The 25580-nt window shown below is 42.7% G+C and overlaps 1 protein-coding gene and 1 pseudogene across 2 annotated transcripts in view; one reads left to right on the forward strand and one right to left on the reverse strand.

Moving 5' to 3' along the window:
- Positions 1-3021: 3021 nt before the first annotated feature.
- Positions 3022-25580, forward strand: part of PCTP (phosphatidylcholine transfer protein) — a 30559-nt gene continuing 8000 nt past the window's right edge. The window contains exons 1-2 of one of the 2 annotated variants that reach the window (XM_028090587.2): positions 3022-3294; positions 23855-23972. In XM_028090587.2, the coding sequence (XP_027946388.1) occupies positions 3154-3294; positions 23855-23972 (259 nt within the window). In that variant the 5' untranslated portion in view covers positions 3022-3153. The remainder of the gene's footprint in view (positions 3295-23854; positions 23973-25580) is intronic. The other variant, XM_028090588.2, reaches the window with a different exon arrangement.
- LOC114198891 (large ribosomal subunit protein uL23 pseudogene) lies at positions 11691-12177 on the reverse strand (annotated as a pseudogene).

Below are 25580 nucleotides of genomic sequence, written 5' to 3' on the forward strand. Positions count from 1 at the left end.
TATTGTATTTTCATTTGCAGAAGGTTCTTTGTTCAATTCATTTCTTTTTCTTAGTGTTCCGTTTCTAGACCTTCATCGCTTTAGTTGTCAGAAATGCATATTGAAAATTACTCATATTGGCCTGTTGTTATCTGTAGTTCTTTGGTTCTGATAGTCCTGTTTGCACATCGGCTAACTCTCTCACATGGAGAGTTGTTTCCTCAGATCTTCATAACTCACTTAGTGTATATGCATCTTCCGTGGGTGTTGTTTTCTCCTGGGTAATTCCATGTATCTCAATTGTGAAAGTGTCCCTGGCTCTAATTCCCACAGGATCCATTTCAATGGCCCTGAATCAGATTTGGTGTTAATTTATCTCTTTGTGGCTCCTATACAGTATAGGTAACATGAATTTAGGTCCCACCTCTGGCATACATTTGGGGTTCAGTTTCTCCCACTTGTCTTTTTATTTCTTTCCGCTTAAGGCTTCAGGAAAAGCATGAGCTTCTTTGAGGGCTCCATGGTGTATGGGCTGGGGACTTTCTGGTTTCCTGGGAATGGAAGGGGCAGATCTTGAGGGATCCAAGCTTTATTTTTTATTTTCTTTAGAGGGAGCAAGGGAGGAGAGGAGAGGCAGAGGGAGAGAGAAAATCTCAAGCAGACTCCACACCCGGAGCATGTAGAGCCCAACTCAGGGCCTGATCTCAGGACTCCGAGATCATGAACTGAGCAGAAACCAGAAGTCGGATGCTTAACCTACTGAGCCACCCAGGTACCCCAAGGGATCCAGGCTTTATGAAGGAGTCCCCCATCCAACCTCCCACCACTTACCGCCCACTGGCATGTCTTCAGTCCCTATGTGAGTATTAGAACCCCAGCCCCAGCCCCTAGAGCTTCTGTCTGTTTGGAACTTAGGAAACTCCAAATTCCTCTCTTCCCCACCTGTGTTCTGAATCCATTTAGATAGATGGGGAAGTCTGACAATGGAAATGAGCATTTCACCTTTACTACAATGAAGCAGTTTATAGAATAGAGGCAACAAAGGAATTACAACACTGCCTATAACCAAACTTGGCCTCCAGGCACAGACACCATGGGAAAGTCTCAATTCTAGTAGTATAGCCTGCACTCTTGAGTTTACTGTATAACCTAGGGCAGATGAGAATGCACATTTTCTATAAGTGGAGAGGTACCAGAAAGGAGCAGCCAGAAGGGCTTGATCCAGACATGCCTAGCAGTTCCTTTTTTTAAACTCATAAATCACCCCTCTTCTCACGAGAAGGAAGGAGCCAATGAGTGACGCCAAGAGTATTATTCTAAAGGAAGGAGGTTCCTCCACTGAGAAACAAGGTGGGGGTGTGTAGGGTGGGGGGGGTAGTCAATCCCTTCTAAAGATATCCAATGTGCATGTGTCCCTGGCTTTCATTCTCTCTTGCCTTTCTGAAATCTGGTGTATACGCTTTATTTTCAGCTAAACTGTATATTTAAGACTATTTTTGGTATATTTTGCCCAGAATTTCCATGTTTGGGGCCAGGAGCTTCAGCTGTCATGTTGTTGGAAGTTCCTCAAGAGAGTGTTTTCACAAAGGAAACAGGATGGCCTATTAAAACAGGCAAGTGCTAAAGGAGAACAGGCTGATCTAGACCTCTCTCCAAGTGTTTTCTAGACCTCAGAGGTTGCACCAAATAAAAGCTATTTGCTAATATGATTCTTTCCTTTATTAACTATAATAAAGCAAACATGGTATAGATCTCAACATACCCATATATATGTGTATTGACTTGCCAAGTCTAGTAGGTAAACACACTTTTAAACATGTATGATGCATGCAATTTGAATTTCTGCCCTATATGTCATATCTTGTGCAGTGTCATTTACACTCTCATGTTGTTTTCATTAATCTATTGTTATACAGTGATAAAGGTGCAGCTTCATCAAAGCATACCTTTATAATGGGATTCCTTGAAGATATTTGAAAATAGTTCATAGCCCATGGGTTTTGATGAAATTGCTTTATTCAAGCAATTGCACTTTAGTTTTACTACAGTTTGTATAAAGAAGAGAGAACTTAAAAGGCATTATAAAAACAGTAGGAAAGTATGTCTCTAATCTCTTGTGCATTTAGTCTAGGAAAATACCACATCCCTCCTTTCATCCTCATAAAACAAGACAGAACCAGCACTGAATTGAATAAAAGAGTAATTTATCTATGCTGCCACATCTGATCTTATTTCACTTCTTGGAAATTGGCATGAACATAGTTTGTCCTCAGGTTCAAGTCTTTAAGTTTAGAAGGAGAAACATTTCAATACAGTAATGTAAAATAAGTGGAAAATTTTATTGAACATTTAGTTACTTTGATAGGCATTGCCCAAACATGTGCAAACATGTTGTGTTTATTTTACGTAGTCACTTCCTCAATTCACATTGGTTGCACAGTTCTTACCCCATTTACAGATTAGGAAACATGAGTTTTCAGAATTTATTGGCGCCCATGTTATATTGTTTAAACTACCTCCTTTATCCAAAGCCAAATACAGTGTGCTGGTAGGACATACAGTAATACCCAAAGGACCTGGGGGAACAAAAAGACCTTTGAACATTCAGTTTTAGCATCTGACCCTTGAATAGCATTCATGCTAGCATCTAGCATGCTTGAGATTTTCAAGCATATCTGCTTTGTCCATCTCACCTCCAGAGTGTACCCATCGCCTCAGGGACTTTCTTTCCCTGCCTTCTTCAGAGAAGGTAAAGGAGGGACAGACACCCAAGCAAGTTTGGAGGGTATGCGGGTGGGGAGGAGTATGAGATGGGCCCTGGAGAGGTTTCTGAGGTGACATTAGTTTCTTCCATTTCCCTTCCGTCCCGTCTAGAAGCCTCTTCACTTAAAGCCCAGCCCCTCCATCTTACCGCAGATCAAGTCCAGTTTTTTTCTGATTTTACTTCCGTTCCCACCCTGGCTGCTCCCGATCAGCCCCGCCCACCTCCCTGCGTCCGCCCCTCCGTGACCACGCCTCCCTCTAGGCTCCTTCTTCGCCAAAAGTCCCAACAGCTCCCCGTCACGCCTTTGTTCCCTGCCAATCACGCTGGACCACCCTCTCGGCCCGCCCCCGAACACACACGCAGCTGGTCTGAGGCCTCCCCCGCAGGCAGAGGAGCTGGGCTGTGGAAAGATGGAGCATGCGTGTGGCGGCTTCTCCGGGGAGGAGTTCCAGAAGGCCTGTGAGGAGCTCCAGCAGTTCGGGCGGGTAGGGAACGACTGGCAACTGCTGTTGGAGCACGAAGGCTTCAAAATCTACAGGCGGCTGGACGAGGTAGCTTCCGGCCCTCTGGAGGACGCTGAGCTGTCGCTCGCCGGGGCCAAGCTTCCCGGGGGGGAGTGCGGGGCTGTAGCCTTGGAAGTCAGGGCCTGAGCTAGTCACGCAGAGCTGGGAGGAGCGAGCACGAGGGCAGTGCCTGCAGCTGACTTTGCCCCCTGGTTGGGAGGTCATCCATTTCAACCTCGGTTCTGAGGGCCAAGGTGGGAGTGGACTGTTGGAAGTTAAGGATAGAGTTAAAATGTGGTCGGCTAAGTCTTGGCCCCCTCTACTTGCGTGCAAGGGACGTGGATCCCCCTCCCGGGTGGGTGCCGCTGGTGTGTGTGTGTGTGTGTGTGTGTGTGTGTGCGCGTGTGTGTGCGGGTGGGTGCCGCTGGTGTGTGTGTGTGTGTGTGTGTGTAGGACGAACCTTAGGGTTTGCATACAGGAGGAGAGGAGACTGGGCTTTTCGGAGACTAGGTGGGTGTGCAGGGTGATAGTGTGAGTGGGGAGCAGCGTGCCTGAGAAGGGAGCTACTGTCATCTCATTTTAGTGGCTTGTTTCTTTTCGCAGCCGCCCCTTCTTTGCAAGGTGCACTTAATAATTTAGTCTGAAGCTTTAGGGAGAAAGATGAACTTAAAGGGTTGAAGGAATGGAGTTGGTTATTAAGCAAGGCGCTCCCGGACGCCTTTGAAACCAGGTAGCTAGCTATCCAGGTGGAAAGATTGCCTTGCCCCTGAGATCTGTCATCAGTTACACTGTGTGGTAGCAACTGCGTGGCACACGGGTTAAAAAGTCACCCTTAGGCAGGGTAAGTGAAATCAGGGTTTCCTGGCAGAGGAGTAGGGGGGCATTCTGAACGTGTGTGCTGCAGAGCCACTGGGTGTGACAAGATGAAAGCTCACAGCCTAGAGCAGGCAGAATTCATTTCTGAGTGTAATTTCAGTTGTTGCCTTGGTGCAAAAGTGGACATCTTTTCAGACAAAATCCTTTATTCTTCTGACTATTCCATTTTCCTTACCAGCCACATCCAGGCCTTTGCCAGGTTTTGTCAATGCGACTGCTCAGACATGGCTGATGTCTGGCCCCCTTCCCTTCCCTTTTCTTTCCTTTGTGGCTGCCACTTTGGATGGTACCTCTCACCTAGAATTGCAGTGACCTCTTTAACTAGTTTCCTGGCCTTCTCAGGATCTGATCCTTCCCTCCTGATCCCTTCCCTCCTACACGTCACAGTCTGCTCAAGCCCCTGAAGGAGAGGCTGTGGTCTTACCACTCCCCTTCCAGTGGCACTGTTGGTTGCGGAATTAATGCTAAGAGTAACTAGTGTCATAGCTCACCCGTGGCATGCTTTCTTATGTTCCAGGCACTGCTTAAGTGCTTTACAGGTATTGACTTACTCAATCGTCGTGTCAGTCTTTTTATTTTTAATTCTTATTTTATTTAAATTCAGAGTAGTTAACATATTAACTATGTTAATAGTTAATATGTATGTGTATTATTGGTTTCATGAGTGGAATTTAAGGATTCATCACTCACATTCAACACGCAGTGCTCATCCCAACAAGTGCCCTCCTTAATACCATCACCCATGTAGCCCATCCCCTACCCACCTCCCCTCCAGCAACCCTCAGTTTGTTCTCTTAACTACAGACTTATGGTTTGCCACCCTCTCTGTTTTTATCTTATTTTTCCTTGCCTTTCCCTTTGTTCATCTGTTTCGTTTCTTAAATTCTTATGAGTGAAATCATGATATTTGTCTTTCTCTAGCTTATTTCGCTTAGCATAATACACTCTGGTTCAATCCATGTTGTTGCAAATGGCAAGATTTCATTCTTTTTGATGGCTGAGTAATAGTCCATTGTGTATATTTACCACATCTTCTTTATCCATTCATCAGTCGATGGACATTTGGGCTCTTTCCATATTTTGGCTATGTAGATAATGCTGCCATAAACATTGGGGTGCATGTGCCCCTTCCCATCACCACTTTGTATCCTCTGGATAAATACCTAGTAGCCTCATGTCAGTCTTAATGTAAGATACGGTAATTATCACCTTTTTACCTCTACGAAAATGAGTATGTGGACAGGTTGATTGCTGAGGGTTTGAATTAGGATCAGAGCTCAGCTGTCCACTTCCAGACCTGTGCCGTAAATAGGCTCCTTCCTGTGTTCCCTCTCTGAGAGAAGGCAAATGCTTCCAGGTAGGCTATACAGATCTTTCTCACCTTATGATGGGTTTACATCCTGATAAACCCATCATAAGTTGAAAATATCATAGGTCAAAAATGCATTTAATACACCTCACCTACTGAACATCATAGCTTAGCCTAGGTGATCTTCACCGTGCTCAGAATGCTTTCATTAGCCTACAGTTGGGCAAAATCATCTAACACAAAGCCTATTTCATACTAAAGTGTTGAATATCATGTAGTTTATTGAATAGTGTACTGAAAGTGAGAAACAGAATGATCGTATGGGTGCAGAACAGTTGTATCAGTTGTTGACCCTGTGGCTCACTGTCCCTGCCCAGCAATAGGAGAAGGTACCATATCACACTTCACTAGCCCTGGGAAAGATCGAGATTCCAAATTCAAAGTACAGTTTCTACTGAATGCATATTGCTTTTGTGCTTTTGTAAAGTGGAAAAATTATAAGTTGTACTGTCAGAAATTGTTGACTTTCTGTACTAAACTAGTTTGGTCCCAACTTACATTTCCAGCTTTATGTCCCTGACTCATCTGCACGACCCCCTGTCCTCTAGCCAACCCAGACCACTCTACCTTTTACCCCTCCAATGGACCTGTGCTCTTTTGCTTTTGTGTCTGTGAGCTGAGACAGTGACTGGCTTTGTACTGTGTATTGTTTTCATTGTGTATTGTTATGTAGCAGGCCCACTTCTCTCTGGTGGGGAGGACATGAGTGGTCTTCAGAATAGTTCCCACCCCTATTAACCATACTATATGTCTTATTTCAACCTGTTCTAGGGATGAAGGCATTCATGGTACACTGATGTAAATTACAGGTACTCCCAGATAACTTCTCTAAGTTTAAAGGGCCGTGGGATTCCAGTAGGTGTGCCCTTGAGCCTCAGCAGCTAGGTTGAAGGGCCATCTAGGGCCACTTTGATTTCCATCTGTATTAAATGTCAAGAGGCCCTATTGGGTCAGGGTATGAGCCCTTCCCTAGAATCCTTACTGGGTTCTAGCTTTTTCCAGCATTATTTGCTGCCTGGCCCACTTTGCTAAAGCCTCATTTTCTTTCCAGGTTGACTCGAGTCCCATGTTTTACCTTCCTCCCAGAAGGGAATTCCCTCTAATTTCTAGTTAGGAAAACTTTTCATCTGAATACCACACCTTATCAAATGTGAAATCAACTTGTCCCACACTCTCTGTAGACCTGCACCTATCTGCCACAAAGCCCTTTATCTGTCTTATGGTCCAGTGGTGTTTAATCCACTCTGCCTGTTACCATTAATGTGTCTTTTCTTCCACCCACCCAAACCATTTTACCCACCTGAGTGCATATGGCCTTGGGTCCTCAGGTCCCCAACTGGGGGGTCACACCAGAAGACTGGGGCCCCTCTGTCATCAATCTTCATCTCGATTAATCTACCTGACCATTTGTGCAGGTGAGTCCAGGTGAGGTTTCTTACTGACATCTTTGCTTTCTGGCTTTTTAAATTCCAACAACTGGGGTAAACAGAGTGGACTTATCTGGGACCCTTTAATGTTGAAGGGCCACCAGGGGGTCCCTAATTTTCGGAGGTGCTGCATTAAGGCTTTTGCCTCACCCCCATCAATATCTTTCTGCTTCATTCATCCTATTTCTTAATAGCCATCTAAAGATTTCAACTCTATTGAGATGAGTGCCTTGATCCCCCCTTCTGTTTTTCCCCATTTTCTTGTTAATTACTCTAATTTTTCTTGGCATCTGTAAGACCCATAAAGGGAAAGTGAGACTGGTAATCTGGTAAATCTTCTTGGATTACGTGAGTTTTGCAGCAGTAAGTTTACATGTAGTGCCCATGCGAAAGGGACCCTCTCTATCAAAGTATTTATCATGACTTGTGGAAGGAGCATATTCTTTTTTTTTTTTTAAGATTTTTATTTATTTATTTGACAGAGAGCACAACCAGGGGGAGCAGCAGAGGGAGAGGGAGAAGCAGGCTCCCCGCTGAGTAGTCAGATGTTGGGCTCCATCTCAGGACCCTGGGATCATGATCTGAGCCGAAGGCAGACATTTAATGGACTGAGACACCCAGGTGCCCCGAGGACCATATTCTGTAGATGAATATCCCCATTGTAATAAAGCCAGTCCTACATCTGGATCATGTATAGCCATTTATGTTGGTCCTTGGTGAGCTCTGATGTCATCTATTATTACATGTTTTGAAAAGATTGAAATAAGTATAGAGGCATTTGAGTTTTCCACTGTAACAAATAAATTATATTTTAAAATTTAAAAAGGTTGTAGCTTTTTTTTTTTTTTGGTAGACAGATAATTCTGAATCATGTTCTTGGACAGATGGCTACTTTTGATATATAGTATTTTGATACTTTTTCATTTTCTCCTTTTCTATTAAATCACAGAATTTTTGGAGTTTGAAAGTTTCTTTGAAACCATTCTGTCCAACACCCTCATCTTTTCCGTTCATTTCTTTACTCTGTTTGCCTGCTCTGTTTCCATCCTCTCTTTTTTCCTCCTCATGTTGTAATGTTAATAACTTACCTTGATATGGTGATTTAATTTACAAAATGCTGTCACATAAAAGTTTCCTTTATCCCTATAAACCAGTCTGGAAGATAAAACAGGCTTATTTTCCTATTTTACGGATGGAAATAAGACCACGAGTTGTGAAGTGAGCCACACAAGACCTCAGAACTAGTAACTGGACATGAACCAGCCTGCTTTGATAAGCTCAGCACCAAATTTACAGCTTGCTTCAAGGCAAGAACTACTTTCTCTTTCTGGAGACTAAGGAAAGCTAGCCCAGAGCTGCCACGTGGTATTATGGGAAGAACATGGGTTTTGGAAGCAGATCGTCCTGGGTTAAAATCTCCACTATTTCCACTATCATTCAGTTTTTCATTCAGAGAATATTCATCTCATGCCTCCCGTGTGCTGTTGCCCTCACAACACTGGGGATAAGCAGTGAACAGGAAGATGCACCTACTGTTTCAATGAATGAGTTCTTAAACAATGAATGACATTCACTGATGAGAACAAACCCAGAGTATATAATGAAATGTTGGGTAAAAAATGCTATGAAGAAAGTAAAGTGGGATGAAGGGATAGAGAGATGGTATGGCAGTGGTGGCCAGGGGTGATGTGTTGTGTTTTAGATAAGGGAATCTGGAGAGCTGCCCCTGCAGAGGTAACATTTGAGTGGGGATAGAAATGAAGTGGGAGATAGCCATGCAAATATGGAGGAGAAATGGCCAGAGAGTGTTTGTCAAAGCTCAAGCACATTGGAATCACCTGAGGAGCTCCAAAGACATGACCAAGCCCTATCCTGGAATCCGAGGTTTAATTGATCTGGGTTGGGGCTTGGGTAGTCCTTTTGAAAAACTCCCCTTTCATTATAGGGGTTGATCTACTTCTGTTTTCCCTACTTTTATGTGTGTTTGAAATGTTTCATAATAAAATGATTTGTTGTTGTTGTTTTTAATGTTATAGCTTCCCATGAGATTCAGGTGGACATGCTGGGTTTTAAATTATTGTAGTAGAGGGAACAGTGAGTGGGAGTCCCTGAGCCAGGCCGAGCTTGCCTTGTTTTCCAGGAAGAGCCAGAAGGGTACAGGACTGTGGTAAAGCTAGGGTTGGAGAGTAGCCAGGAGCCAGTCCCCACTTATTAGCAGGGTGATAAAGTTACTTTTTCTTGATGAAATCTCAGCTTCCTCATTTTCAAAACAAGGACAATAGTTAACTTTCAGGATGATATTGACCTCTCAACAATCGTGAAATGAAATGATACATGGCAGTGTGGTACTCAGACTTCGGCATGCAGCAGAATCACCCACAGGGCCTGTTAAAATTCAGAATCAAGACCCCACTCCCAGTTTCTGGTTCAGTGGATTGGTGTGGGGCATGAAAGTTTGCATTATATTTTTTTCTTCTTTTGTTTACGTTTTATTTCTAATCAGTTACCAAGTGATGCTGAAGCTACCAGTCCAGGGACTATACTTTGAGTATCACCGATGTATGGGAAGCATCCAGCATGGTGCTGGGAGACGGAGGGCGGGGGTTCTGATGTCGAGATGAGGGGAGTGCCCTAGAGAAGCTGTAGAAACGGAAAGGTAAGAGTGGAAAAAAGGAATATTGTAAGACAAAAGCAATGTCCGTTTGAAGGTTCACTCTTCCCGATTTTTAAGTTAGGGCCACTTGGGAGTGAATGTTGACCTCTGAGCTGTGCTGAGAAGTCCCCCTGGTAAAGAAGGGCCACAGGTCACTTACAGAAGCATTCCCAGTGATCTACAGTCAGATCTTGTTGGAGCTTTGTGCTGTGTTAACGATCCCAAAAGACCCTGTGACATGCCAACAGACAGTCTGAAACCAGCCTGCCGAGCTTCACATCCTCAATTTAGACCAAGTAAATAGTGGTCTGAGCTGATCTGGTTAATGGTTTAACTTAATATTTTTAAATCTGAATGTCTGGCACTGTGAGAAGGGATTGCCTGCATTATGCTTTTGTCCTTAATAGGGTCTTCTAATCAAAGAGTGTGTTGAGGAGCAGACAGTTCTTTTCCAGGGACTGTTCTTTTCAATACTGTGCACTGACTGAAACAGAAAACCCTGGCACTCTTGGGAAAGTTGTGTTTAGCCAGGCTGGGTAACAGAAAGTTAGGCCTTTAGGAGGGAAACACAGATTTAACTCCCATGAGAACAGATTTACCTCAATGAATGAAAAGTTTCCAGTACTACCCCCACAGGTGAGATAAATGGATTTGCGTCATGAGTGTCTTCTTTCCCAGATTATAGGATGGTTCGGCCCCCTTCTCTCAGCCTTCTGCCTCTCTGCTGAGAGGAGTTACCGACATGAGTGATAGAACAGTTACTGAACCTAAGACACTTATCAAGCCATATTTCACTAGTGGGCAGGGCTGCCGTGTCTGAATGCCAAGCACCCATGTGTGGCACTCTTCTACCTGCTACAGATGGAGACTAGCTCTTCTGCTCTCTTGCTCATACTGTCTCTCTCTCTCCCTCTCCTTTTCCATCTTCCTGAGCACACAGTGGGATGGATATGTCAGAGCCTCAGGTCTTCCTCTCCTCACTTCTCTCTCAGGATGAGCATGTGGTAGGAGGCTGTATGAGAATGTTGGTCCCAAGATTTAAATTGGGGGGCTGAGGGGAGAGGGGTGAGTAAGACCCCCCAACTCTGTCTCTGGCTATAAGCCAAGCTTCATGCCTCATCTTGTCTTTCACCAAGTTCCTACATGGGGTTCACGGGAGGTGACTATTAATAAAACAAAACTCTGATTGTCATGGGGCCTTGCGGACACTTTGAGAGGGGAAGTAAGGATTTGGACAATTCTGGATCCTTGGACATGATACCATACCAATATCAGGGTGAACCAGGGGCAGAACTGGAGCAGTGTGGAGTGGAATATGGTTCTTGCTTGGTCTTCCGACCTGCTCTTGACATTAGAGTCACTGTGTATGGGTGGAAGGGGAATTCTAGTGGGCCTCCCGTGGGAATAGTTTGTTACTTCAGAAGCTCACCGTCCCCTGACATTATTTTGTGAGGCTAGTTTATCCTTCAGGGAAATTGTGCAAATGAATATATTTTTATAAGAAAGGGAGCATCTGTGCAAATACAAACCTTTGAATTTTAGCCTGGGACTTTTACTGTGTTTTTAAGACCCAGAAAAGCTTAGAGATAGACCTAACAACCTTATCTTGCCATTTAGTTTAGGATAGACATGTTTCCATAGCTACTTTTGGGTTAATGAAAAGAAAACTCCAAATTATTTGTTCATGTACTCATTCAAGTGGTCTTTAGGACCTATTGTGTGCCTGGCATTATGCTAAGCCCTGGTGATACCTGATGGGTAAGACAAAGTTCATACCTTCAAGAAGCTTGAAATCAATAAAACAGGTCTTTTCTATGTTAATGTAGATCTGAGTTCCTGACCTATCTAATTTTTTCCCTCCCTTTGAACATCTTTTAACATTTCTTCCATAATAGGTCTGCTGATGATGAATTCCCTCAGTTTTTATTTGTCTGAAAAACTTATTTCTCCTTCACTTTTGAAGGACAGTTTCATTGGATATAGAATTCCAGGTTGGTGGCTTTTTTTTTCTTTCAGTATAGTATATATTTTACTCCACTCTCTTTTTACATGGCTGGTTTCTTTCTTTTTTTTTTTTGGTGAAAAAATTTATATTTAGATTTAGCCAGCTGGACTCACTTTAGATGATTCCAGTTTTGTTGGCAACATCCAAAGCATCATAGCCAGGAGCCAGTCGAACATATGCCTTCTTCTCTCCATCAGACCTGATCAAGGTATTGACCTTGGCCACATCAATGTCGTAGAGCTTCTTCACAGCCTGTTTGATCTGGTGCTTATTGGCCTTGACATCCACGATGAACACAAGTGTGTTGTTGTCTTCTATTTTCTTCATGGCTGACTCAGTAGTCAGGGGGAACTTGATGATGGCATAGTGGTCAAGCTTGTTTCTCCTGGGGGCGCTCTTTTGAGGATATTTGGGCTGTCTCCGCACATGCAGTGTCTTGGGTCATTGGAATGTAGGTGACATGCGGATCTTTTTTTTGTGACTGTGGACGCCTTTCAGCACCGCTTTCTTGGCCTTCAAAGCCTTTGTTTTGGCTTCAGCTTTGGGAGGGGCAGGGGGCTTCCTTCTTAGCCTTTGACACCATCTTCATAAAAGCTACATGGCTGGTTTCTGACGAGATGCTTGGTGTAATCCACATTTATGTTCCTCTACAGGTCAATTTTCTCTTTTTCTTTTCTGAGTTTGAATAGGATATCTTTAAGACTTTTTGGTATTTATCTGGTATGGTGTGCTCTAGATTGACAGATTTACTCTGAAGGGTGGTCTGAGCATACATGGTAAATACCCACGTGACGCACAATATAAATATGAATCTTATGACACAAAGCTTCCTCTCTTATATGTGTCATTGCAATACCACAGGAAACTGTACTAACAGTGACTTAAAGGGGTTTATTTTTCTCACTTAACAAGTAGGGCAGAGGTCAGTAGTTGCTGGCACTGGTGTAGCTGATCAGTGATGCCAGTAATACGCTTGGGTCTTTTTACTTTTCCTCCTCCTGTTTGTTACCTCTGCATTACAAAATAGCTGCTACAGCTCCAAACATCCATATTCAGTCCTGCGAAGTTAGCTGTGTTCATTGCCATAGAGGTTCTCTTAGCAAGAAAGAAGCTACTGTATGCTATGCCACATCTTCTGTTTCTTCTGGTCATTGTACTCTACACTGATTACTGATTCTCTACCGCTGAATAATTTTTATTTTATTAATAAATGGAGCATTAGAAAAGTATACACTGTGTTTTACAACATGATAAAGAAATGGAGACATTCTTAGAAATGGTTTTCTGGAGGAGCTTCAGGAAAGCCAGTAACCTCTTAAGTAAACTTATTTGGAATCATTTACTGAAGTACTAGTAATTTTAGAGACATATGTGCAGAAAGTTTATATTTCTAATTTTAAGGAGATCATACAGATCAGTAATAAAAACTTTGTCCAAATCAAGCTGAGTTTCATGCTTTTTCCTATCAAATTATTTGTATTAACAACAGTACCCAGTCCTTTTGAGATGTTCCTGTGCTACTGGCAAGAGTATAAATTGGTACAAACTTCTTAAAGGCTTATAAAAAGCATAAAGAACCTTAAAATGGTAATACCTTCTACCGCAAAATTTATCTCTAGGATACTAGCCCTTTATCTGATATGTCATTTGCAAATATTTTCTCCCATTCTGTTGGTTGTCTTTTGGTTTTGTGGACTGTTTCTTTTGCTGTGCAAAAGCTTTTTATCTTGATGAAATCCCAATAGTTCATTTTTGCCCTGGCTTCCTGTGCCTTTGGTGATGTTTCTAGGAAGAAGTTGCTGCGGCTGAGGTCGAAGAGGTTGCTACCTGTGTTCTCCTTTAGGATTTGGATGGACTCCTGTCTCACGTTTAGGTCTTTCAACCATTTGGAGTCTATTTTTGTGTGTGGTGTAAGGAAATGGTCCAGTTTCATTCTTCTGCATGTGGCTGTCCAATTTTCCCAACACCATTTGTTGAAGAGACTGTCATTTTTCCTCTGGACATTCTTTCCTGCTTTGTCAAAAATAAGTTGACCATAGAGTTGAGGGTCCATTTCTGGGCTCTCGATTCTGTTCCATTGATCTATGTGTCTGTTTTTGTGCCAGTACCATACTGTCTTGATGATGACAGCTTTGTATAGAGCTGGAAGTCCGGAATTGTGATGCCGCCAGCTTTGCTTTTCTTTTTCAAGATTCCTCTGGCTATTCGGGGTCTCTTCTGGTTCCATACAAATTTTAGGATTATTTGTTCCATTTCTTTGAAAAAAGTGGATGGTATTTTGATGGGGATTGCATTGAATGTGTAGATTGCTCTAGGTAGCATTGACATCTTCACAATGTTGGTTCTTCCAATCCATGAGCATGGAACGTTTTTCCATTTCTTTGTGTCTTCCTCAATTTCTTTCCTGAGTATTTTATAGTTTTCTGAGTACAGATCCTTTGCCTCTTTGGTTAAATTTATTCCTAGGTATCTTATGGTTTTGGGTGCAATTGTGAATGGGATCGACTCCTTGATTTGTCTCTCTTCTGTCTTGTTGTTGGTGTATAGGAATGCCACTGATTTCTGTGCATTGATTTTATAGCCTGCTACTTGACTGAATTCCTGTATGAGTTCTAGCAGTTTTGGGGTGAAGTCTTTTGGGTTTTCCACTTACAGTATCATATCATCTGCAAAGACTGAGAGTTTGACTTCCTCTTTGCCGATTTGGATGCCTTTGATTTCTTTTTGTTGTCTGATTGCTGTGGCTAGGACTTCTAATACTATGTTGAATAGCAGTGGTGATAGTGGACATCCCTGCCGCGTTCCTGACCTTAGGGGAAAATCTCTCAGCTTTTCCCCATTGAGAATGATATTCGCTGTAGGTTTTTTGTAGATGGCTTTTATGATATTGAGGTATGTACCCTCTATCCTTCTACTCTGAAGAGTTTTGATCAAGAAAGGATGCTGTACTTTGTCAAATGCTTTTTCTGCATCTATTGAGAGGATCATATGATTCTTGTTCTTTCTTTTGTTAATGTATTGTATCACGTTGATTGATTTGCGGATGTTGAACCAGCCTTGCAGCCCAGGGATAAATCCCACTTGGTTGTGGTGAATAATCCTTTTAATGTACTGTTGGATCCTATTGGCTAGTATTTTGGTGAGAATTTTTGCATCCATGTTCATCAAGGATATTGGTCTGTAATTCTCCTTTTTGATGGGATCTTTGTCTGGTTTTGGGATCAAGGTAATGGTGGCCTCGTAAAATGAGTTTGGAAGTTTTCCTTCCATTTCTATTTTTTGGAACAGTTTCAGGAGAATAGGTATTAATTCTTCTTTAAATGTCTGATAGAATTCCCCTGGGAAGCCATCTGGCCCTGGGCTTTTGTTTGTTGGGAGATTTTTGATGACTGCTTCAATTTCCTTAGTGGTTATAGGTCTGTTCAGGTTTTCTATTTCTTCCTGGTTCAGTTTTGGTAGTTGATACATCTCTAGGAATGCACCCATTTCTTCCAGGTTATCTAATTTGCTGGCATAGAGTTGCTCATAATATGTTCTTATAATTGTTTGTATTTCTTTGGTGTTGGTTGTGATCTCTCCTCTTTCATTCATGATTTTGTTGATTTGGGTCATTTCTCTTTTCTTTTTGATAAGTCTGGCCAGGGGTTTATCAATCTTGTGAATTCTTTCAAAGAACCAGCTCCTAGTTTCGTTGATCTGTTCTACTGTTCTTTTGGTTTCTATTTCATTGATTTCTGCTCTGATCTTTATGATTTCTCTTCTCCTGCTGGGTTTAGGCTTTATTTGCTGTTCTTTCTCCAGCTCCTTTAGGTGTAGGGTTAGGTTGTGTATTTGAGACCTCTCTTGTTTCTTGAGAAAGGCTTGTATTGCTATATACTTTCCTCTCAGGACTGCCTTTGCTGTATCCCAAAGATTTTGAACAGTTATGTTTTCATTTTCATTGGTTCCCAGGAATTTTTTTAATTCTTCTTTGATTTCTTGGTTGACCCATTCATTCCTTAGTAGGATGCTCTTTAGCCTCCATGTATTTGAGTTCTTTCCGACTTTCCTCTTGTGGTTGAGTTCTAGTTTCAAAGCATTGTGGTCTGAAAACATGCAGGGAATGATCCCAATCTTTTGGTACCGATTGAGACCTGATTTGTGACCTAGGATGTGATCAATTCTGGAGAATGTTCCATGGGCACTAGAGAAGAATGTGTATTCCTTTGCTTTGGGATGGAATGTTCTGAATATGTCTGTGAAGTCCATTTGGTCCAGTGTGTCATTTAAAGTCTTTATTTCCTTGTTGATCTTTTGCTTAGATGATCTGTCCATTTCAGGCAGGGGGGTGTTAAAGTCCCCCACTATTATTGTATTGTTGTCAATGTGTTTCTTTGCTTTTGTTATTAATTGCCTTATATAATTGGCTGCTCCCATGTTTGGGGCATAGATATTTACAATTGTTAGATCTTCTTGTTGGATAGACCCTTTAAGTAGGATATGGTGTCCTTCCTCATCTCTTATTACAGTCTTTGTTTTAAAATCTAGTTTGTCTGATATAAGGATTGCCACCCCAGCTTTCTTTTGGTGTCCATTAGCATGGTAAATCGTTTTCCACCCCCTCACTTTCAATCTGGAGGTGTCTTTGGGTCTAAAATGAGTCTCTTGCAGACAGCATATTGATGGGTCTTGTTTTTTAATCCAATCTGATAGCCTGTGTCTTTTGATTGGGGCATTTAGCCCATTTACATTCAGGGTAACTATTGAAAGGTATGAATTTAGTGTCATTGTATTACCTGTAAGGTGACTGTTAACTGTCTGTTGTCTGTGTTCGTTTCTGCTCTTTACTGCTTTTAGGTTCTCTCTTTGCTTAGAGGACCCCTCTCAATATTTCTTGGAGGGCTGGTTTCGTGTTTGCAAATTCCTTTAGTTTTTGTTTGTTCTGCAAGCTTTTTATCTCTCCTTCTATTTTCAATGATAGCCTAGCGGATAGAGTATTCTTGGCTGCATATTTTTCTCGTTTAGTGCTCTGAAGATATCTTGCCAGTCCTTTCTGGCCTGCCAGGTCTCTGTGGATAGGTCTGTTGCCAATCTAATGCTTCTACCATTGTAGGTTACTTATCTCTTCTCCCGAGCTGCTTTCAGGATTTTCTCTTTGTCTCTGAGACTCGTAAGTTTTACTATTAGATGTCAGGGTGTTGACCTATTATTATTGATTTTGAGAGGGGTTCTCTGTGCCTCCTGGATTTTAATGCCTGTTTCCTTCTTCACATTAGGGAAGTTCTCTGCTATAATTTGCTCCAATATACCTTCTGCCCCTCTCTCTCTCTCTTCTTCTTCTGGGATCCCAATTATTCTAATGTTGTTTCGTCTTATCATATCACTTATCTCTCGAATTCTGCCCTCGTGATCCTGTAGTTGTTTCTCTCTCTTTTTCTCAGCCTCTTTATTTTCCATCATTTGGTCTTCTATATCGCTGATTCTCTCTTCTGCCTCATTTATTCTAGCATTTAGTGCCCCCATTTTTGATTGCACCTCATCAATAGCCTTTTTGATTTCGATTTGGTTAGATTTTAGTTCTTTTATTTCTCCAGAAAGGGTTTCTCTAATAACTTCCACGCTTTTTTCAAGCCCAGCTAGTATCTTTAAAGTCATGATTCTGAACTCTAGGTCCGACATCGTACTAATATCCGTATTGAGTAGGTCCCTGGCTGACGGTACTACCTCTTGTTCTTTTTGCTGAGGTGATTTCTTTCGTCTTGTCATTGTGTCCAGAGGAGAATAGATGAATGAGAGAACAAAATGCTAACAGGTTTACAACGTCCCCAGCAAATATACTGTATACAAATCAGAAAAGACCTGAAACCAGGGGAAAAGAAAGGGAAAGAAAGAAAAAAGAAAGAGGAAAAGAAAAAAAAAAAGAAAAAAAAGATAAAAACAAAAACAAAACAATACAAAAAAGGCAGAATATGATCAAATATGATCAGGCTAGTGCATAGATCAGTGCCACACACTAGATTTTGGGCGTATTTTGGTCTGTTAGAAAAAAGTGCCTCCTAAAATTTTAAAGGAAGAAAGACATATATGTACAAAATAAGGGTTGATACAATGAAGGGATGGAAGATGACTGTAAAGATGAAAATTATAAAAGATTTTATAAAAGGACTTGGTAAGATAAGTTGTTTGAAAAAAGAAAGAAGATTTAAGAAAAAAAAAAAGGAAAAAGGGAGAGAATGTGATCAGGCAGGAGACTAGAACAAAGCCATACACTAGTGATTTAGGGTATATTTTGATCTGTTAGAAGAAACTGTACCTCAAAATTTTAAAGAGAGAACAACTTATATATATATGCCAAAAATAAGGGTAACTACTCTGAAGGGATAAAATATGACTCTAAAAATGAAAAATAAAAAATGTTTTGTTTTTTTTTTTAAAAAAAGGATTTATAAGATGTTGGTTGAAAAAGGGAAAAAGAAAAATAAAAAAAAACAGTCAACAAAAATTAACTTTGATGAAATAATGAATCATGGTAAAAAAAAAAAAAAAAAAAAGCCATGAATCTATGTGCAGTATTCCCCTAGCGCTGGAGTTCTCCTATTCTCCTTGATCGATCAACTTGGTCTTGGCTTGCTGGCTGTTTGTGCTGATCTTCTGGGGGAGGGGCCTGTTGCTGTGGTTTCCAATTGTCTTTGCCGGAGGCGGAATTGCCCCGCCCTTGTCGGTCCGGGCTAAGGAAGCTGCTCCGGTTTGCTCTCAGGAGCTTTTGTTCCCTGCAAGCTCTCGGTACAGCTTTGGAGGACCAGGGCAGAAATGGTGGCCTCCCAATCTCCACTTGGAGGAACTGAGAACTCGGGGCCCTGCTCCTCAGTGTGCCCCCAGAGAAAAGCAGTCACTTCCGTGTCCCCGGTCTCCGGCTGCACTCCGTGCTCACCCGGCCTGTGATCGAGCGTTGCTATCTCTGGCACCCAACCCCGCGCGGAGTCTCCAAACCCAGCAGATCCCTGCAGTGCGTTCCCGCACCGCTCCTCCCCGGGAAGGAAGGGGAGTCTCCCCGGATCTGCTGCTTGTTGGGTCCCTGCTGGGGGAGCCATGCCCCGACTGGGCTGCAGATCACAGTTTATGGCAACCCCGAGCTGAGAGCCCGCGACTCTGCTCCGTATCTGCAGCCGGCTTCCCTGCTCTGATACCTGGGAGCTCTGCTGCACTCAGGCACCCCGGTCTCTCTGTGACCCCAAGGGTCCTGAGACCACACTGTCCCGGGAGGATTCCACCTCCTGCTTAGCCACTGCAGCGACTTCCCTCTGCCGAGCCAACTTCTAAAAGGTCCGATTTTGTGCTCCGCGGTTCTATCACTTGCCAGAAGCGGCCGGCGGAGGCCCCTCCCCCGCCGTCTATCCTCCCGAATATCGCCTCGGATTCACTTCTCCGCAAGCCCTACCTTCCAGTAAGTGGTCGCTTCTCTATTCAGAGAGTTGTTGCTACTCTCCTGTTCGGTCTCCTGTTGAGTTCGTAGGTGTTCAGAATGGTTTGATCCCTATTCAGCTGAATTCCTGAGACCAGACGAAATCTAGGTCTCCTACTCCTCCGCCATCTTGCTCCGCCCCCGACCCATTCATTCTTTAGTAGGATGCTATTTAGCCTCCATATATTTGAGTTCTTTCTGACTCTCCTCTTGTGATTGAGTTCTAGTTTCAATGCATTGTGGTCTGAAAACTGGCAGGGAATGATCCCAATCTTTTGGTACCAGTTGAGACCTGATTTGTGACCAAGGATGTGATCCATTCTGGAGAATGTTCCATGGGCACTAGAGAAGAATGTGTATTCCGTTGCTTTGGGATGGAATGTTCTGAATATGTCTGTGAAGTCCATTTGGTCCAGTGTTTCATATAAAGTCTTTATTTCCTTGTTGATCTTTTGCTTAGATGATCTGTCCATTTCAGTGAGGGGGGTGTTAAAGTCCCCCACTATTATTGTATTGTTGTCAATGTGTTTCTTTGCTTTTGTTATTAATTGCCTTATATAATTGGCTGCTCCTGTGTTAGGGGCATAGATATTTAGAATTGTTAGATCTTCTTGGTGAATAGACCCTTTAAGTAGGATATAGTGTCCTTCCTCATCTCTTATTACAGTCTTTGTTTAAAATCTAATTTGTCTGATATAAGGATTGCCACCCCAGCTTTCTTTTGGTGTCCATTAGCATGGTAAATGGTTTTCCACCCCCTCACTTTCAATGTGGGGGTGTCTTTGGGTCTAAAATGAGTCTCTTGCAGACAGCGTATGGATGGGTCTTGTTTTTTAATCCAATCTGATAGCCTGTGTCTTTTGATTGGGGCATTGAGCCCATTTACATTCAGGGTAACTATTGAAAGGTATGAATTTAGTGCCATTGTATTGCCTGTAAGGTGACTGTTACTGTATATTGTCTCTGTTCCTTTCTGATCTATGCTGCTTTTAGGCTCTCTCTTTGCTTAGAGGTCCCCTTTGAATATTTCTTGGAGGGCTGGTTTCGTGTTTGCAAAGTCCTTTAGTTTTTGTTTGTCCTGGAAGCTTCTGATCTCTCCTTCTATTTTCAATGACAGCCTAGCTGGATATAGTATTCTTGTCTGCATATTTTTCTCGTTTAGTGCTCTGAAGATATCTTGCCAGTCCTTTCTGCCCTGCCAGGTCTATGTGGATAGGTCTGTTGCCAATCTAATATTTCTACCATTGTAGGTTACATATCTCTTCTCCCGAGCTGCTTTCAGGATTTTCTCTTTGTCCCTGAGACTCGTAAGTTTTACTCTTAGATGTCGGGGTGTTGACCTATTTTTATTGATTTTGAGAGGGGTTTTCTGTGCCTCCTGGATTTTAATGCCTGTTTCCTTCCTCACATTAGGGAAGTTCTCTGCTATTATTTGCTCCAATATACCTTCTGCCCCTCTCTTTCTTCTTCTTCTGGGATCCCAATTATTCTAATGTTGTTTCATCTTATCGAATCACTTATCTCTCGAATTCTGCCCTCGTGATCCTGTAGTTGTTTCCCTCTCTTTTTCTCAGCCTCTTTATTTTCCATCATTTGGTCTTCTGTATCGCTGATTCTCTCTTCTGCCTCATTTATCCTAGCAGTTAGTGTCCCCATTTTTGATTGCACCTCCTCAATAGCCTTTTTGATTTCAAGTTGGTTAGATTTTAGTTTTTTTATTTCTCCAGAAAGGGTTTCTCTAATAAGTTCCGTGCTTTTTTCAAACCCAGCTAGTATCTTTAAAGTCATGATTCTGAACTCTAGGTCCGACATCGTACTAATGTCTGTATTGAGTAGTTCCCTGGCTGATGGTACTACCTCTTGTTCTTTTTGCTGAGGTGATTTTTTTCGTCTTGTCATTTTGTCCAGAGGAGACTAGATGAATGAGAGAACGAAATGCTAACAGGTTTACAACGTCCCCAGCAAATATACTGTATACAAATCAGAAAAGACCTGAAACCAGGGGAAAAGAAAGGGAAAGAAAGAAAAAAGAAAGAGAAAAAAAGAGAAAAAAGATAAGAACAAAAACAGAACAATACAAAAAAAGCAGAATATGATCAAATATGATCAGGCTAGTGCGTAGATCAGTGCCACACACTAGATTTTGGGCGTATTTTGGTCTGTTAGAAAAAAGTGCCTCCTAAAATTTTAAAGGAAGAAAGACATATATGTACAAAATAAGGGTCGATACAATGAATGGATGGCGATGACTGTAAAGATGAAAAGTATAAAAGATTTTATAAAAGGAATTGATAAGTTGTTTGAAAAAAGAAAGAAGAAGATTTAAAAAAAGAAAAAGAAAAAGGGAGAGAATGTGGTCAGGCAGGAGACTAGAACAAAGCCATACACTAGTGATTTAGGGTATATTTTGATCTGTTAGAAGAAACTGTATCTCAAAATTTTAAAGAGAAAACAACTTATAAATATATGCCAAAAATAAGGGTAACTACTATGAAGGGATAAAATATGACTCTAAAAATGAAAAATAAAAAAATTTTTTTAAAAAGGGGATTCATAAGATGTTGATTGAAAAATGGAAAAAGAAAAGTTAAAAAAAACAGTTAAAAAATTAACTTTGATGAACTAAGGAATCATGGTAAAAAAAAGCCATGAATTCTATGTGCGGTATTCCCCTAGCGCTGGAGTTCTCCCGTTCTCCTTGATCGGTAAACTTCGTGCTGATCTTCTAGGGGAGGGGCCTGTTGCCATGGTTCCCAAATGTCTTTGCAGGAGGCTGAATTGCCCCGCCCTTGTCGGTCTGGTCTAAGCAAGGTGCTCGGGTTTGCTCTCAGGAGCTTTTGTTCCCTGCAAGCTCTCGGTACAGCTTTGGAGGACCGGGGCGAAAATGGTGGCCTCCCAATCTCCACCTGGAGGAGTTGAGAACTCGGGGCCCCGTTCCTCAGTGCGCCCCCAGAGAAAAGCAGTCACTCCCATCTCCCTGGTCTCCGGCCGCACTCCGTGCTCACCCGGCCTCTGACCGAGCGTTTGTATCTCTGGCACCCGACCCCGTGTGGAGTCTCCAAACCCAGCAGATCCCTGCGGTGCGTTCCTGCGCCGCTCCTCCTGGGGGAGGAAGGGGAGTCTCCCCGGCTCTGCCGCTTGTTGGGTCCCTGCTGGAGGAGCAGTGGCCCGACTGGCCCGCGGATCACGGTTTATTGCAACCCCGAGCTGAGAGCCCGTGCCTGGGCTCCATCTCTGCAGCCGGCTTCCCCACTCCAATACCCGGGAGCTCCTCCGCACTCAGGCACCCCCGGTCTTTCTGTGACCCCGAGGGTCCTGAGACCACACTGTCCCGGGAGGATTCCATCCCCCCGCGTAGCCACTGCAGCTACGTCCTTCAGCGGAGCCAACTTCTCAGAGTTCCAATTTTGTGCTCCGCGGCTCTATCACTTGCCAGAAGCGGCCGACAGAGGCCCCCTCCCCCGCCGTCTATCCTCCTGAATATCGCCTCGGATTCACTTCTCCGCAAGTCCTACCTTCCAGTAAGTGGTCGCTTCTCTGTTCAGAGAGTTGTTGCTACTCTCCTCTTCGATCTCCTGTTGAGTTCGTAGGTGTTCAGAATGGTTTGATCCCTATTCAGCTGAATTCCTGAGACCAGAGGAAATCCAGGTCTCCTACTCCTCCGCCATCTTGCTCCGCCCCCCCTCTGGTGTTTTTTCTGAATTAAGGGGACTAATGTGATTTGACACTGCTGTTTCTTCTTTTATTTACTGGTTCTTAAGTTAAAGGAAGAAGTTGTTGAAAAATTCTGTCTTGGAATTGATAAAAACTATTTGCTGGGTTTCATTACGCCCTGTGGATGTCTAAAATAGTAACCTGTCCCCTGATTGCTAGCTGCTATATGACACTCCCACTGGGATGTGTAATAAGCATCTGAAACTCAAAAGTAGAACTCTTGATTTCCCCAGAGGATGGAGCTCCCATTTACCTGGTTGTTCAAGCAGAGGTTCTAAGACACAGTTCTTCGCTTTCTCTTTACCCACAGGCAGTCTGCCAGCACTTCTTGTCTACAGTACTTCTAAATATATCCCTAAATCACTGGGCTTCTCTCTCCATCACTGTCGCACCTCCTTGTTCAGATCCCCTTCATCTCTTATTTGTACCCATTGCACTGGTTTTCAAATCCATCTCTTTGCTCCCTTATGATCTACTGTCTACCAAGCAGAAAGAATCATCTTTTTATTTATTATTATCTCCATTTAAAGTAACTCATTGGTTTTCCTTAGTAGTTAGAAAAAAATCCTTATCCCTTACCCTGGTTTACAAAGCCGTTTGGAGTCTGGCCCCCACTACCTCTGAGACCTCAGCTCCTTCCACTCTCCCCCATCCATAGTTCTCTGGATGCTGTGCCTTTCTCTTCTTTCATCATGCCAGTCCATCAACCAGAGGGCCTTCTCCCTACCAGGAATGAGTTTTACTTATCTTCCCATGACTGGCTTCTTCTATATTTAAAATAAGATGTTCTCATAAAGGTTATCTCTCATAGAGGCCTTTCCTGACCACCTAATTATATAGGAAACCCCACCAAACCAGGCACCACTAAATTTATAACTTTTCTTATAACCTGTTCAGATTACCTACATAGCATTTATAGCCACTACCACCACCAATGTCTACAAGCAAATATAAGACTCATTAGAGCAGGGGCCTCATCTGCTTTGTCATCATTGTGTCACCAAGACCACAGAGGATGTAGTCAATAATGGTGTTGCATGAACAGTTTTTCATATGCTGTGTAATCCAGTTGTCTCTCAGTTTGGGAATCAAGAGGTTATTTCTGCCTGTTCTGTTTTTATAGCAGACTGGACTTTATGAGTATAAAGTCTTTGGTGTTCTGGACAATTGCCCACCGGCTGTTCTTGCAGATGTCTATATGGACTTAGACTACAGAAAACAGTGGGACCAGTTTGTTAAAGGTGAGTGACACCTATTATTTTTTTAAAAAATCATCTAGAAAGTAGAATCTATTGTTATTCTAGCCAGTAGAAAGCAACAGGTTTAATTTCTACTGTGTTTTATTTTTAATTTTGGCAAGACAGTCTTAAGTGCTGGGCTGAAACATGCCTTTGTGATTCCTTGCATACTCTCAGATGCCACTCTCCAGTTTGCTCCGAGGCCTACTTTTTTCTCACTATAAGTTTGTCATCATCCCATATATCTAGGTAGTCACAGAAGGCTTCTTGGAGGAGGTGGTATCCAAGCTTTGTTTTGGAAGTTGAATCAAAGTTTTATAAACAACAGGAATGCGACAAACAACAAAAAAACACAAAACAAGAATGCATATAGGTGAGAAGCTGAGAGGGTGAGGGGGTGAGTGGTTTGAGGCTATTTGAGGCCCAGGGAACAGCCTGAGTAAAGCAAGGAAGGCAAGAAACAGTTGGCATGTTCAAAAACTGAGCAATTTGGTTTTACTGGACTGTTGGGGTAGCAGAATCTAGAGCTAGGGTGGGAGGAAGGTCCAGATCCCCAGGGGCCCAGTCTGGCCACCAGGCTACAGTGCTTAGATTTGACACTGAAAACAATGGACAGCTATGAAAGGCTTGAAAGAGGTGATCCTCCTGTCACTCAGAGCTGGGAGTGGCCTCTGTCATTCAGTCACAGTGGACTAGAACTGCAGAGCGAGCCCAGGGGTGTGTCAACTCTGAAAGACTCTTGCTAGAGTCAGGACCCTTGGTTGCAAGCAATAAGAAATTAACAAATGCCAGTGTGAGAAAAGGAAAAAGAGTTTATTGGTTCATGCCATTGAAAAGTCCAGGGGTTTCTGACTTCCAGGACACTGCATCCAATGTTTAAATGCTTTCTCCATCTGGACTCCATTTTCTCCTGAGTTGACCTAATTCTCAGGCAGATTCTTATGTCATGGCAAAGATGGCCGCCAGATGATCCAGACTTATAGTCTCACCATATAAATAACCCACAGGAACAGGAATGAGCATTCCACTTTCCTACTCATGGCAGCCAGAGTCCCACAATTTGCTGTCATGGCATCATGTGGATGTTTGTCATGGTTTTGGTCTCTTAGTGTTTTCAAATGCCCTTCCTATCTAGGGTGAATTGTGATGCTCCTCCATTCAAAGGAGAAGCCAGATGTTCTCTGTCCCAATCTCCTTAGCAGCCATGGTTCAGTGATGTAATATGGATGTTGCCAATAAGACAACATGCAGCTTCAATTTGAGAGAGAACAACATGAGCAAGCAGGCAGCATCACAATCAATTTTTTGGTGATGGTAGGGCTAAGGTATCTGACTTTGGGAGAGACCACTCTAGTGCCTCTGATATTTGGTACTTGGCATCAGCCATTCATGCTATCATGTCTAATCTAGTCACAGCAGTAGTTTGCCTTCTCTGGAATAATCCTGAAGTTCTAAGCCTAACTCTGGTCCTTCTAGATATTTGTGAGTTACCTGAGAGTCTTTACTGAACCACTTTTTGGCCCAAACTTGTTAGAGTGACAAGGTAAGACCCTGGCCAGATGCACTATCCCTGAACAAATCACTGGGCCATGTCTTGCTCATTTTCCCAGC

This window comes from Eumetopias jubatus, unplaced genomic scaffold (genome assembly GCF_037043125.1).
Source record: "Eumetopias jubatus isolate StellerSeaLion01/CBP00866 unplaced genomic scaffold, mEumJub1_p1.0 scaffold_10, whole genome shotgun sequence".
NCBI lineage: Eukaryota > Metazoa > Chordata > Mammalia > Carnivora > Otariidae > Eumetopias > Eumetopias jubatus.